Source organism: Ictidomys tridecemlineatus, chromosome 11 (genome assembly GCF_052094955.1).
Source record: "Ictidomys tridecemlineatus isolate mIctTri1 chromosome 11, mIctTri1.hap1, whole genome shotgun sequence".
In the NCBI taxonomy this organism is placed as follows: Eukaryota; Metazoa; Chordata; class Mammalia; order Rodentia; family Sciuridae; genus Ictidomys; species Ictidomys tridecemlineatus.
In genome coordinates, this window is record NC_135487.1 from 72,919,907 (window position 1) to 72,934,822 (window position 14,916).

The window sequence follows — 14,916 nt, forward strand, 5'->3', positions numbered from 1 at the left end:
TCACCTGTGTATGAAGCCAAGGAGAAAGAAAGAACTTATATTTCACTGAGAGACCACTTCTGTAAAAACATTATATCAGCCAGAGGCAGTGGTGCACACCTGTAATCCTAGCAACTTCGGGGATAAGAAAGGAGAATGGCAAGTTCAAGCCAACCTCAGAAACATAGCAAGGCCCTAAGCAACTTAGCAAGATTCTGCCTCAAAATTTAAAAATAGCTGGGCTGGTGGCACCACCAGTAATCCTAGTGACTTGAGAGGTGGAGGCAGGAGGATCACAAGTTCAAAGCCAACTTCAGCAAAGACTAGGCACTGAGTAACTCAGGGAAACAAGGTAAATAAAATAATAAAATAGGGCTGGGGATGTGGCTCAGTGGTTAAATACTCATGAGTTCAAGCCCTAATACCAAAAATAATAATGATACTAGGAATCAATTTAAAAATAAAGGGAAAGGGCGGGGGATGTGACTCAGGATTGTTTAGCACCCCTGAGTTCAATCCACAGTCTTCAACAAAACAATAAAATAAAATAAAACAAACAAAAAACCCCACATATGTCCATATCATTTTGGCTTCAAGGATAAAATTCCACAATGGCTCCCTTCTAAGTGACCAAGCTCCTCAGTATAACCTGAGACCCTCCATTATCTCCTCTTCCTGCCCCCTCCAGCCCCTCTCCCAAACACCTTCCCTCCACCTGCTTTAAGCTCCAGCCAGTCTGAAAGATGGGCATTGTACAAACAACAATCTCTGATGCTTTCATATATTTGTCTTCCAATGTGAAGTGCTGCCTCTGGTCTATGTTGCTGCTTTCTCCCACCACTGGTGGTTATAACTTTGGACTAGTTATTAAATCTGGCTGAGCTTCTCAGTTCAGATGTGTAAAATGTCCACCTGAGGAGAGGTTATTCCATAAAGTTGTTTGGGGAACTAAATTAAAAGTTCTCAGGAAAGAACATATCACCATGTCTATAGTCAATAGAATTTGAAATGCTAGTTGTGCCATTACTGTGTTTCCTGCCACCACCTATGTAGCCTGTTGTCCCTGGCTCATAAGTGATATCACTTAGTCCATTTAATTGACTCTTTCTTACCTTGATCAGTCCTGGAAGGAAAGGCTCTGACTGAACCTTGGGAATCACCAGAACTTTGCACATTTCAAGTAATGTGGATAAAGAAATTCATAAGTTCTTTCTGTCTTTCCTGAATTTCTGAATCCATAATACCTTTCAAAATAAACACTTCCAATCTCAGGAAAATACAATAAATAGGAAGCATTAGAAGCCTAAGTGGGATCAGAGAGTAGCTCAGTGGTAGAGCTAGATTGTCTAGATTGCACAAAGCCCTGGTTTCGATCTCCAGCTTTGAGGAAGAAGGAGGGAGATAAAGGTATCATGCTTTCTTATCACTCACAAGTAGTGCTGTGTCCTCAGATTTAAAATATCCTGGACTATTCTGTAAGCTCCCCATGACTCCATATACCTCACCTTGACTCCTTTCCTGGGCACTCGCAAGTAGTCCTGTTCAACATTTTCCCTTGCTTTCATGTAGAGCTTGTGGCCTCCAGGAACAGAGAAAGTTCCTGCAGAAATGCTTTCCATTAGGGACTTTGAAAGCAAATTCAGTTCATCCTGACAGTATTTTTCAGAGGTCTCTTCATTCTTCAGCAAGAAGTAGTTCTTCTTCTCCTCTATTATTTTCTGCAATGGAATTACAGACATGTTACTGGAAGATAGGAATGGAAAAGAGAAAAGTCCAAAGAACCTGACAGAAAGGCTAAACTAACTGAATTTATCCTGAGAAAAGCATTCAAGTGGAATAAGATTTGGGATGAGTTGGAAATCACAAAACATGTCTTATTGCAACCCTGAAGATTCTCTGTAAGTCTATAGGAAAATTTTTAAAATTTCCTGGGCCTCAAAATGCTCATCTCTGAAGTGAAGGGATTGCATTCCAGAAATTCTGTGGTGTCTTGCAGCTGTGAAGTCCTGTGATTCCATCTTCAATGATGCAATGAGACAAGGAGGAACATAACATGAACAGCAATGTGGAAAAAGGATCTGGTGAGAGAAACTGATTCCTAGGAAAAGGAGAGTGTGCACAGAAGAAGCAACAGTATGGGGGTGACTTGTGAATATTCCAAGCTGGCTTATCACCCATAGAAGGATTAACAAGTATCCATTAAATCATTCAGGGGGATATCTATACCAATTTAGCTTTAGTCGTCAGGATATTACAGAAGATATCTATTTGGGTTTTCCTTTAGTCATCTGAGACATTTCTGGATAATGTGCCCCAAGTTTGGGGGGAGGGGCAAAGCGGTATATATGGTCATTGGGAACTGTATTCCTCATGAGAATCCAAAGTGCTTTATCCTTGAATTAGAGAGAGGAACCACAAGGTCCATAAAGGTACCTGTAGGCTTCATTTTCAAGGGAACCATCATAAAAGGTAATAACTGAGACAATTACCACCAGTTCCTTTTGGAACTCCTGATTTTCATCCTTGAAGGAGTGCTCCATGAAGACTGTGATGGCTTCCCTCTCACAGGCTGCATGCACCTCCAGCAGCTCCTGGAGTGTGTCTGTGGGGAAATGCACCCGCTGGGCCATCTGCTCACTGTAGTGGTTGGCTGCCTTCTGCAGGGCTGCTGAGTTCTCACGCTGGGCCAGAGTGGTCACCGCATTCTCCAAACAAGGCACTGATCCACTAGCGATGGTATCTACATAGGTCACCACCAGAGTCCCCAGGCCTGAGGAAGCCAGAAATTTTAGGGGATAAATTGGAATCTATAACTCAATAAGATCCAAGATTCTAAGACAATATTTCTAAAACCTCATACACATAAAAACACACATGCCTACCTCTTTCTACTATCATCACTTTGCTGTTACTATTGACCTCAGTTTTATGGTTCTCTAGGCCACAGTATTTAAAATGTTAACTATCCACCTCCCTGTAATATACTAAGTGTATATGGAAAACATAACATCTCAAAACTCAAAGGAAAACACATTACATAGGTTGACCAATGAGGAAAGATATATCAGATTATATTTATTGCCAAAACTTTCAAAGGATTTTCAGGTATTTACAAACCAGTACTTATATATGAACTACTATAAATTTCCAAAATACACATCATATTCTCTTTGCAAACAACACTTAACATATAAGAATTCCCCTAAAAAATAGTATTTATCTGTGTTTAATACCCTGTTAGTGATTTTATTATCAATGGAGGATTTTTCAGACATGTGGAAGCCACAGACACCAGTAACAAAGTGCACAATATTTCAGAAGGTCTATAAACCCTACCAAGTAATTTGATTAAAAAGTGTACACATTTCTTCAATTATGAATATACATTACGACAGTTATACATAGAATCAAACAAAACTACTGGGAACACATTGTATAGTATATTCAACATGTATTAGTCAACACAGAAATATGAAAAGACTCACGATTGCCAGTAACCACAATCCCCTCTCTGAGTGTCTTGATCTTTGCCTGGGTGAAGATGTAAGAACTGAAACTATTTGTTTGTTCCTGGAATTTAGGATCCAGTTGGTCTTCTGAGATGCTCTCAATATGGGCTAGGTGTTCTTTGTTATTTATTGGCCGGTCAAAGACAAAACACTTCCGTTTTGGAAAGAAATTCCTGATGCATTCCCTGGGCTGATTGAACATTGCAACTCTGGAGCCATTCCCTGAGGGATGGGGAAAACAGAGAATACAATAAAAATTGTCTTGGGACAGGGAAATAAAGTTTTTTTGACAGGGGTTGTAACTATAAGAGATGACAGATATATTATTGGCTTCACTGCATTAATCACCCTACTCTCTGCATCCCAAAATATTGGGATGTAAACCTCAAATATATATATTCTAGTTTATATTTTTTAAGTAACTTCACACAGTGTTAGCTATTTTTACCAAAAAACTCCAAAGACCAAAAGTAAACAGAATGTGATTTTAAGATTTGAGACAATGCTTTTCTGCCTACCAGTTTTTCAATAAATGTTTTTAGAAAGCATAGAGAAATCAAAGCATAAAAGAATAAAATAAAATCAGAATTAGAATTTCCTGAAAGATCTCTTTAGCTATGCACTCATGTAAATAATTTACATGTAAGCAATATATATACAAATTAAGACATTTCGAAATTCTAACATGAATAAATATATTGGAATTAAGATAAAGCCATCATATATAAAGTAAAATGAGTGTTCTGATAATCATAATAAATGTTGGAAAGGAATAAATGAAAGAGACTCATGCTTCTTGAGGCTTATTTAGAACATAAAGATATGGGACTGAGAGTACTGGGAAGTGAACCCAGAGCCACTCTAGTGAGCTACATCCCCAAATCTTTTTAGTTTTTGTTTTAAGATTCAACCTTGGGGCTGGGATTGTGGCTCAGTGGTGGAGAGCTCAAGTAGCACAGGCGGGACCCGGGTTCAATCCTCAGCACCACATAAAAATAAAGGCATTGTGTTGTGTCCATCTACACCTAAAAAATAAATATATATATATTTTTTTTAAAAAAGATTCAATCTTGCTAAATTGCCCACATTTCCCTCAAACTTGAGATCCTGCTGCTCTAGGCAGGGCTCACTACCAGTGAGTTATATTCTCAGCCTTTTTTATTTTTTATTTTGAGACAGATCTCATTAAACTTGAACTTGATGCTCTCCTGCTCTGTACTCCAGAGTACCAAGTATTACAGATGCCACACCCAGATTACAAAGGTTTTCATATGAATGAAATAAATACACTAGTATTTTTAAATTATATTTTTGAAAGAATATCTGTGTGAGATATGTATTTTTCCATGAGATGGGCTTTGGATTATAATTTCATGTCTAACAATTTTGAGGCCATTTGTTCTCCTGAACAGAGGAAAGCAGATGCCAAAGAGGGTACAGCAGTGTCTGGTTACTAGGAAGTTTTAGCTTCCATTGTAATCAGAAAACTAAAGTAAAAATTGTTAAAAAGAACTTGGTTTTGAATAATTTCATTGTACTTTAGGCCTTACATTTCTTAAGTAAACATCAGTTCCTGGAGCTCTTCAACCTATACTCCACTCACCATTTCTACAGACCTCAGTTCAGTCTCAAATACTAATGGAAGCCCAGAAATGATGGGCAGTTTTCAGTGATCCCACCCACTCCTGAGCCACACTCTGGTACCTTTAATCAGCTTCAAGGCTTTCTCCAGGTACTGGTCTTCTGTGATGAGCTGACCATCAAACTTCAGTTCCAGGGTGAAATCCCGGACAGTCCAGACAAAGTCTGGAAAGAAACTCACAAACTCTGTGCAATCTTCTATTTCATCAGGATCTGAGGAGGACTTTGCCCTGATTAATTCTGTCACCTCTCTCACATAACTAGGTCTTGGCTGAGGAAAAAACACCATTTCCGTGTTTCCCTATTAAAAAGTTCTTATAAACAGCCTCTTTTGTCATAAGTGCTCGCTGCTTCACTAGAAACTACTAATTGACAGGGCAAAAGATAATGACTCAATATTCATTCCCCTAAACTCAATGACAGGTTGGTTGAGTTCCTGGAAGAATACTGCAGCTGGTCCAGGGCCTGCTGATTGATGGTGCCCATGCTGTTGTAGACAAAGGTGCTGCTGAGAAGCACGGCCAGGGCAAAGATCCAGGAGTCATTCTTAGGGTCACCCTAGGAAGCACATTACAGCAAGGGACTTAAGGGTTATATTTTACAAATTCATTATGACTTTATTCTTTCAGTCTTTCATTTATGGGTTTACTAAAGTACTCATATGCAATGAAGAAAGACCTGAACAAATAACAGCTTTGATAATTATAATGTTTCTTAGAATCATAATTTCCTCATATGATGACTTCCATCTTCATATACATTTTTTCCCTCAACTGGATGAAACAGGATAATATACATATAAAAACTAGTACTCTATTGGGTTCTCAGTGGAACATTGAGAAGAAATAGCATTTCATCATTCTATACATATGTATTGGCCATAGGATATATATATACACACACACACACACACACACACACACACATACACATATACACACACACAGGCATATATATGTACTTATCATAGTACATATACCTGGGCATAGATGGCTACTGAGCTCACTGCTCTTAGATTTGGAAAAACAAATTTAATAATGACACGTTACTTTAAGATGACTAATTCAGAGCAATAACAAATATTCACAATAATAAATAGAACTAAAGATAATAATATATATTTTAAAAATTGGATCTTAGTAATATGTATCAGTAGTGAAGTCTATATCTATAATATTAAATTAAAAACTACATGTCAATCAAGAAAGAACAAAGCTTTGAAAATTCGAGAGAAACATGTATGAAGACTTCCTAGAGATCACAAGCTGACCATTAAAGAGTTGGCAAAAGGTTGACAGAACAAATAAAGATGATCCACAAGTAGAAAGATCCACAGAAAGAATACTAGAGATTGTAGGTTTCAGGGATCTTTGCAATAAAAATAGTTATTTTGTTCAACTGAGAAGCAGGAAACAATGTTGGATGGTGAGCGCTGACACAGGTTGATGAAGAGCACTAAAAATGTCAACCTAATTGTTCCTATAAATTATAGCATTTGTCTAAATTTAATATAGAATTTACTTCTAATATAAAGAGTATATAAAGCTTATTACTTGAGAGCAAGGTAATAACAGATTCAGGCCTATAATATTCTATATAGCAGTTTAAGGGTGAGGAGATTAACCTATTTATTTCTTTATTTCTCTAAACCCTAATTTTAAAAAAGTAATCAGAGTTCTCTGTAAAACTAGGATTTATGGCAAACAAACTCATTTAGATAAACACGTAACATTGTTTTATACATGGCTTTCAACTGCCTATGACAATGACATCCTAAGTAAACAGAAAGAAAAATTCTAAAATTTATACAGGACCTCAAAAGACACTGAAAAGCCAAACCAATCTTGAGCAAGAACAAAGGTCAAGGTATCACACATCCTGATTTAAAATGTTACAAAGCTACAGTGATTAAAACAGTATGATAATTTTGTGAAAGCAGGCATCTAAACTCATGGAACAGAAGAGCAACCAGAAATAAATCCATGCTTTAATAGTCAATCAGCTTGGATAACAGTGCTAAGAACACACAATAGGGACAAAATTGCCTTGTTAACAAATGATGTCAGAAGAACTGGATATCCATAGGCAGAAGAGTGGCTAAAATCAACTCAAGATAGATTTGAAACTTTCATTTAAGAACTGAAAGTGGATGTACTACTGTGTGTATATCCAAAAGAAATGAAGTTGAGGGATGGAATCAAACCAAGTGTTCATCAAAGGATAAATGGATGCAGAAAATGTGGGAAATGCACACACCAGAATAACATTGTCCATAAAAGCGAGGCAATCTTGTCATTTGCAACCACATACATGAACCTGCAGAACTTTAAGCTAAAGTGAAACAAAGAGAGGCACAAAAAGGTACATACCACCTGACCTCACTTGTATGGAACTTAGAGAAGTTGCATCCATTCAAGTAGAGAGTGCAATGGTTGTTGAAAAGGTGGTTCAAAGGCAGGGAAAGGGTCATAGAGAAATGTTGGTCAAAGGACACAAAATTTCAGTTAAATAGTAGGAAATAAATGACCCTATGTCAAAAAATTTCAAGAGGAAAACAGGCAAAAGCTTCTTAGCATTGGTTTGGCATTGGTTTTTGTAGAAAATACACCAAAAGTAGAGACAACAAAAGCAAAATTAGACAAGTGGGAGAACATCCAACTAAAAACCTTCTTGCAAGCAACATAAACAACCAGCCATGTAAAAATAAACTACAGAATGGGATAAAAATATTAGCAAACCATATCTAATAAGGGGTTAATTTTCAAAGTGTATAAGAAATAAATATGAGCAAATAACTTGAAAATACGTTTCTCAAAAGTTAATACAGAAATTGCCAATTGATACATGAAAAGTTATTCCACATCACTAATCATCAGGGAAATTAAAGTCAAAATCACAATGAGCTATCACAACAATTAGGATGGCTAAGAACAAAAAGATAAAAGATTACATGTGTTGATGAGGTTATAGAAAAAAGAACACTTGTATGCTGTTGATTGGAATGTAAATTGGTATAGCCGTTATGGAAAACATCCTAGAAATTCCTCAAAAAATAGAATTACCATATAATCCAGCAATATCACCTCTAACTAGAAAGTCAAAGGAGGTAATGTCAATATTTCAGAGAGATACCTGCCCTCCCTATTTATTGCAGCATTATTTCACAATAACCAAGATACAGACATTTATCAAGGAATAAATGGGTAAAGAAAGTATGGAGTAAGAGTATTCAAACCTAAAAAAAAAGGAAATCCTGCCATTTGCAAAACATGTATGAAAATTGAGGGTATTATGTTAAGTGAAATACACCAGGTTCAAAAACAAAAATACTACATCATCTCATTCAAATGTGGAATATAAAATGGTCTAGTAATCAAACCTGTAGCAGCAGAGAATGGAATAGTATGTCTGGAATCTTCGGGATGGGAGAAATAAAGAGATATTGGACAAAAAGTACAAAGTTTCAGTCATGCGAGATAAATAAGTTCTGGAAGTCTAAGGTACAGCATGGTCACTAAGTTAACACTGTATCATATACTTGAATTTTGCTAAGAAGCTGTGTCTTTAGTGTTCTCACTACAAAAAGAAAAAGAAAACTGTGTGAGGTGATATATATATTAATTTGTGCTGATCATTTCACAAAGTAAATGAAAACATTATGTTGTACATCTTATATACATACAATCTTTTTTAAAATGTTTATTTTTATTTTTTAGTTATATGTGGACACATATTTTTATTTTATTTTTATGTGGTGCTGAGGATCAAATCCAGTGCCTCACAGATGGTAGGCAAGCGCTCTACTTCTGAGCCACAACCCCACCCCAAATACATACAATTTTATTTGTTAATTATATTTTTTGAATTTGCAAAAACTAATTTGTTAATTATATTTTTAAAGCTGAATAAATATTATTACAGAATATCTATCTCCTTATGGAAAACAGGAGAGTATGAAAATTTAGAAACTTTAATAAGTCTCAAAAATAGGCATAAAAGGAAGATCACAGGTTGGTATTGTACCTCTGTCGTGGTGTGCTTGCCTAGTACATGTGAGGCACTAGGTTCCAGCCTTAGCGCAACATAAAAATAAATAAGCAAAATAAAGTTATTATGTCAAAAAAGGACAGATTACTCAGTTTACCTATTGTTAGAAAGCTACAATATCAAAAAAACATCTTAAAATGTGTATTATAAGTCAAAAACATGCTTTGATAGAACCAGCATAGTTGTGGATTTCTAAAAGATTTCCAGAATGTTCTGTGAGTTACTGATGAGCTTCACCATAAGAAATGCAAACTTAACTCTTCAAACTCTAACACTCAAATACAAATTGCATTTTATAGTTTGAATGGTGGATCAGAAGCCTTTCCTAATCCATGGAGATGCAGCCAACACCTCTCCACCCTCCTATCAAGTTCTCTTTATACACAACTCTATGTATTGGAAGAAATTATCCACAGCTATTAGAAGTGCAGAAGGATGACAGCCCTCAGAGGTCAGCACTCTTAATGAGAAAGGCTTCCAGGGCAGACTTCCAAGGACTGATCAGCACCAGGGATCAAGACCCAGCTTCCTTGTCTCAACGCAGGATCCCTCAAAAGGGCCATCCCAGCCACAGATTTCCCCATGGAAGTGACAGAGGTCAGACATTACTGCAGCATGGGGTCTTCCTCTCTCCAACCTGCGTCTTTCCCAGGCCCTGTGCTTAATCTGAAGCATAGGTGTGGTCTCTTCAATGGGACTAAAAGGTATTTTTGAGGACAGAGCCTTTACTTTGTAATAATAATGCCTATCTACTGAGCCCAGAAGCCTTGAACTTAATTACTTATTAGGCTTTTTTTTATAGAATAAAAACATTCACCCCAGAATCAAGAAATAGAGTATCCTATCTAATGTACCACAGATTCATCTCAAAAAGAACAAAAGGGCAGTCAGTTAGGGTAGATAGATGATGGGGTGGGCAAGATGGGGCTTAATTCAAAAAGAAATAAAATCCTAATACCTCCAGAACACTTCCTCTGCCTCACAACCTGTTGCCAATGTTACTTCCCCTCCAGGGAATTGTTCCTCCCAGAAAGGAGTTATTAATGAGTACTTCCTGGGGGCTCCTTTCCCACTTTTTGGGTTAATCCTACCTTTTGGTCTTATAGGCAGTATAGGAAAAGGGGGCATGAGAATAAAGGAAACATGAAATCTATATAAGGACAGGATTCACCACATCCCATGGATACTAACACTGAATCACCACCCCCTACCCAGAAGAAGTCTGTTTCTATTTTATCCTTTAAATAAAACTTCTTTTCTGTACTACATCGGCATTGCTCTGGTATTTAATTTCAACACCAGGGAAATAAGGACCTTATCCTGATTTCCAAGACCTGTTTCAGGAAGATTCAAGATTCAGTTTGCAGGGCTGGGGATGTGGCTCAAGCGGTAGCGCGCTTGCCTGGCATGCATGTGGCCCAGGTTTGATCCTCAGCACAAATACAAACAAAGATGTTGTGTCCGCCAAGAACTAAAAAATAAATATTAAAAAAATTCTCTCTCTCTCTCTCTCTCTCTCAAAAAAAAAAAAGATTCAGTTTGCCTTATTCACTATAGTTCTGTTTCCAAATTTCACAAATAGATCAAAGCAGTTAAATTGTAAAGGATCATAAGGCAATAAGGAGAAAATTCAGCATACTGAGGATCTGAGACTCACTGCCTCCTCTCACCTTTTCCACATCGCCCAGGCCCTCAGTGTCCAGAAGGACCAGGGTGTGGTTTGGCTTGTTGGGGTGGGGCACACACCACATCCAGATGCCCTTGGTTTCAGATTGCACTGTGGATCCCAGAGGAAAGCCTGCAAGGGAAGAGGAGAGAGCAGCACATGGTAGGAGCAGATCTTCTAAGCAGCCTAGAACACACATAGCCAGAAGTCTTGGATTGTAAATACCACAGTAGTCAGGATGGTGCATTCTCTATTTCCTCTTACTTTGCAAGCCACCTGTTTCAATGTGCAGAGGTCATTAAACATGAGAGTGATAGCATTCTCAAGATGATGGCAATATCAAAATCTCAAGAACCACATAAGCAAATTGGCTATCTTGTATGGCATTAAAAAATGGGAACATAGTTTGTCATCATGTAAATTTCTTTTCAATAGCGCTGCTATGTCAATGTTTTAGCACTTCCACATCTACTATAAAGCAATATTTTTTTATTTTTTATTTTTTACATTTTAAGAAACCTTTACATAAGAGACAGGAATCTGTCTTTTAATTATTGGTGATTTTATTTAGTTTCCATAGAAAGATTGCTGTCATTTCATGGTAAACTAAAGATGATGGAAAGGAATGGTTAAGAATGAAAAGATAATAAAATTTTCTTCTGCTCTGAAAAAAAAAGATGGAGGCAAATTATCTATGAATCAGACTAAATGGAAGGCAGCAAGAGTTTCTTGGAAGAATGGTTGAGTTCAATGTCAGAGAGGAGTTTATAGAAGAGAGATATGAGAAAATGAAAGATAGTAAAAGGAAAACTCGGATAATATTATTCATACTGAACAATTGATGTTTGAGGGGTAAGGATTTGCTCCCAAGATGTAGGATCTCTATTCACTTCACAGATTGTTTCTTTTGCTGAAAAGAAACTTTTTAGTTTGAATTCATCCCATTTATTGATTCTTGATTTTAATTCTTACACCACAGGAGTCTTATTAAGGAAGTTGGGGCCTAATTCGACATGATGGAGGTTTAGGCCTACTTTTTCTTCTATTAGACGCAGGGTCTCAGGTTGTATTCCTAAGTCCTTAATCCATTTTGAGTTGAGTTTTGTGCATGGTGAGACACAGGGGTTTAATTTCATTTTGTTGCATATGGATTTCCAGTTTTCTCAGTACCACTTGTTAAAGAGGCTATCTTTTCTCCAATGCGTGTTTTTGGCGCCTTTGTCTAATATAAGATAATCTCTAGGTTATATAAAGAACTCAAAAAGTTAAACATCAAAAAAACGAATAATCCAATCAATAAATGGGCCAAGGACTCGAACAGACATTTCTCAGAAGATGATATACAATCAACAAATGTATGAAAAAAAATGCTAATCATCACTAGAAATTAGAGAAATACAAATCAAAAGTACTCTAAGATTTTATTTCACTCCAGTCAGAATGGCAGCTATTATGAATACAAACAATAAGTGTTGGTGAGGATGTGGGGAAAAAGGCACACTCATACACTGCTGGTGGGACTACAAATAGGTACAGCCAATATGGAAAGCAGTATGGAGAATCCTTGGAAAATGGGGAATGGAACCACCATTTGACCCAGCTATCCCACTCCTCAGTCTATACCTAAAGGACTTAAAGACAGCATACTACAGGGACACAGCCACATCAATGTTTATAGGAGCACAATTCCCAATAGCTAAATTGTGGAACCAACCTAGATGCCCTTCAATAGATGAATGGATAAAGAAAATGTGGTATATATACATAATGGAATATTACTCAGCAATAAAAGAGAATAAAATCATGGCATTTGCAGGTAAATGGATGGAGTTAGAGAAGATAACGCTAAGTGAAGTTAGCCAATCCCCAAAAAACAAATGCTGAATGTTTTCTTTGATATAAGGAGGCTGATTCTAGTGGGGCAGGGAGGAGGACCATGGGAGGAATGGATGAACTCTAGATAGGGCAGAGGGGTGGGAGGGGAAGGGAGGGGGCATCAGGTTAGAAATGATGGTAGAATGTGATGAATAAATATTATTATATAAAGTACATGTATGAAGACATGAATTGGTCTGAATATACTTTGTATACAATCAGAGATATGAAAAATTGTGTTCTACATGTGTAATAAGAATTGTAATGCATTCTGATGTCATATATAAATTTAAAAACTAATTAAAATTTTAAAAAGAGCTAATAAATTAAAAAATACAGTGTAAAAAAGTGATTAAAAACAAAGACAAAGCAAGAAATAAACAGCTCACAGGTGCAATGAGATGTGAAATCAAGAGAGGGTTTTTAAGATGACAGACATTCAAAAATCTTTCCATATTATTGGAAGTAGTATATAGGAAAAGCAGAATATGTTGTCTGAGAGGAGAGACAGGATATAAGAAAAGGTATGATCCTGGACATAAGTAGGAAAGATTTTCCTTACTGAGGATAAAGAAAAGAATATTAATTGGAAGAGTTTACAATGAAGTAGTAATTTGGTGGTGAGATTTAGGATGACAAGTTTGCTTTATTGAGAGGAGTTGGGTCCTCCCTTCATGTGAATGGAAATCAGCACTAAGAAGCTTCGATTCAGCTGGAGTCAAACAACTGGCCCCACCCAGGACACCACTCACCAGTGTTCTGCCCTGCCAGACGGTTCATCAAGTAGGATTTTCCCGTACGATACAGTCCAACAATGGCCACCACTATCACTGGCTGAGAAATCTTCTCAAGAATCTGTATAGCCTGCTGGTTCACCATCAGCTGCTCATTGTTGTTTTCCACCAGACAAATTGGGGCTGACATTTCTGGTCCAGATGCCATAGCAACCTGCTAACCTGGAAGAGCATCCCAGGAGAAATGAGATTACAAAATCATTCTCTGCCTCAGAGCTATCCAAGCACCATCAACTTAGGACTGATGAGACTTCTGCATTTTGTATGGGACAACACTTATTTGAACATGAGCAGACTGCAGAAGGTCTCCTCCATCATTCCCCCAAACCTCTAATGACATTTGGAATTATCTAAAGTTGTACTTCAATTGTAATAATAAAACCCAAGGCATTATTACATAATAGAAGGCCTAAGATAAGCTGTGTCTCTAACCTTATTGATATTTAAAAGTAACGTAAATTTGAAATTATTATATTCACTTTGCAAATGAAATAAGTGAATTTCACAAAGGCTTAGTGATTAAGTCATACAGGCACAATTAAGAACCTAGAAAATCAAATTAAAAATGGCCAACTTGAAAGTTCTAAGCCCTAATTTCCTCCATGGAGACATTATCAAAAAAAAAAAAAAAGCTCTAAAATGGTTATAGTAATCTTATAGGAACTCTGAAAAAAAAATGAAAAGTCAAATGAGACAAAGCTGAATTCATAATGGTAGGAATTCCATGGTGTCAGCCTGCTCATTCGCAATCCATTCCCCCAGAATGGCAAGGTCTTTCCTGAATAGCATGAAAACATTTAGCATCACTAATCACTAGTATAAAAGAAAAATCTGAGGTGCAATACATTTTAAAGAGTTTATTTGAATAAGTTATTTTTCATGAACTGAGGAACAGATTGAAAGACAGTGTTGGTGTTGGCATTTGTGTTCTGTTGGGCAAGTGTCAGAGGCAAGTATTTATTAAGAAAATGTCAAAGCAATGTAAAGACATTATTTGAAAGGGTTTAGCAACAAAACCATTATTTTGTAGTTAGAAAAATCCTGATTTTGTGATACTTTCTTTGAAAGTTTTTAGTCACATAACCATGTTAGTGGGCTGCTTATTAATAGTGTTAAATTTTGTTTTTCTCTTAAATAAGTATTTATGTGAAATGACTCAAGATTAGTGTTGCTTAATTTTGGAGGTTAAGCAAGGATAAGGCTATTTTTAAGGCCTACTTGGTTTTGCTTGTTCAGTATTTTTCATGTCTGGTCTCCATTTTAATTTTGCATTAACATTAATGAAATGCAAATCAAAGCCGTCACAAAGTGTCACTTCACACCCATGAGGATTGCTACAATAAGAAATTAAACAAAATATGAGTTAGTTTTAGGATGTGGAGAAATTAGAAATTGGTAGCAGAAA

The 14,916-nt window shown here is 36.7% G+C and overlaps 1 protein-coding gene across 1 annotated transcript; it reads right to left on the minus strand.

The window, feature by feature from the left end:
• Positions 1-1,406: 1,406 nt before the first annotated feature.
• LOC101956734 (guanylate-binding protein 6-like) lies at positions 1,407-13,659 on the minus strand. Its single transcript, XM_078027771.1, has 7 exons — positions 13,470-13,659; positions 10,847-10,974; positions 5,578-5,687; positions 5,193-5,389; positions 3,465-3,710; positions 2,469-2,749; positions 1,407-1,697 (listed from the first exon to the last, which is right to left on the minus strand). Exons 1-7 carry the CDS (start codon positions 13,657-13,659, stop codon positions 1,407-1,409), a joined length of 1,443 nt encoding a protein of 480 aa, XP_077883897.1.
• Positions 13,660-14,916: the final 1,257 nt, after the last annotated feature.

Coding starts and splice junctions, on each gene's coding strand:
- LOC101956734 (XM_078027771.1), bottom strand. CDS start 13,659: ATGGCATCTGGACCAGAAATGTCAGCCCCAATTTGTCTGGTGGAAAAC. Junction 5,390..5,577: donor CAGGCCCTGGACCAGCTGCA/GTATTCTTCCAG, acceptor GCCAAGACCTAG/TTATGTGAGAGAGGTGACAG. Junction 2,750..3,464: donor GATTGTGGTTACTGGCAATC/GTGAGTCTTTTC, acceptor TGGCTTCCTCAG/GCCTGGGGACTCTGGTGGTG.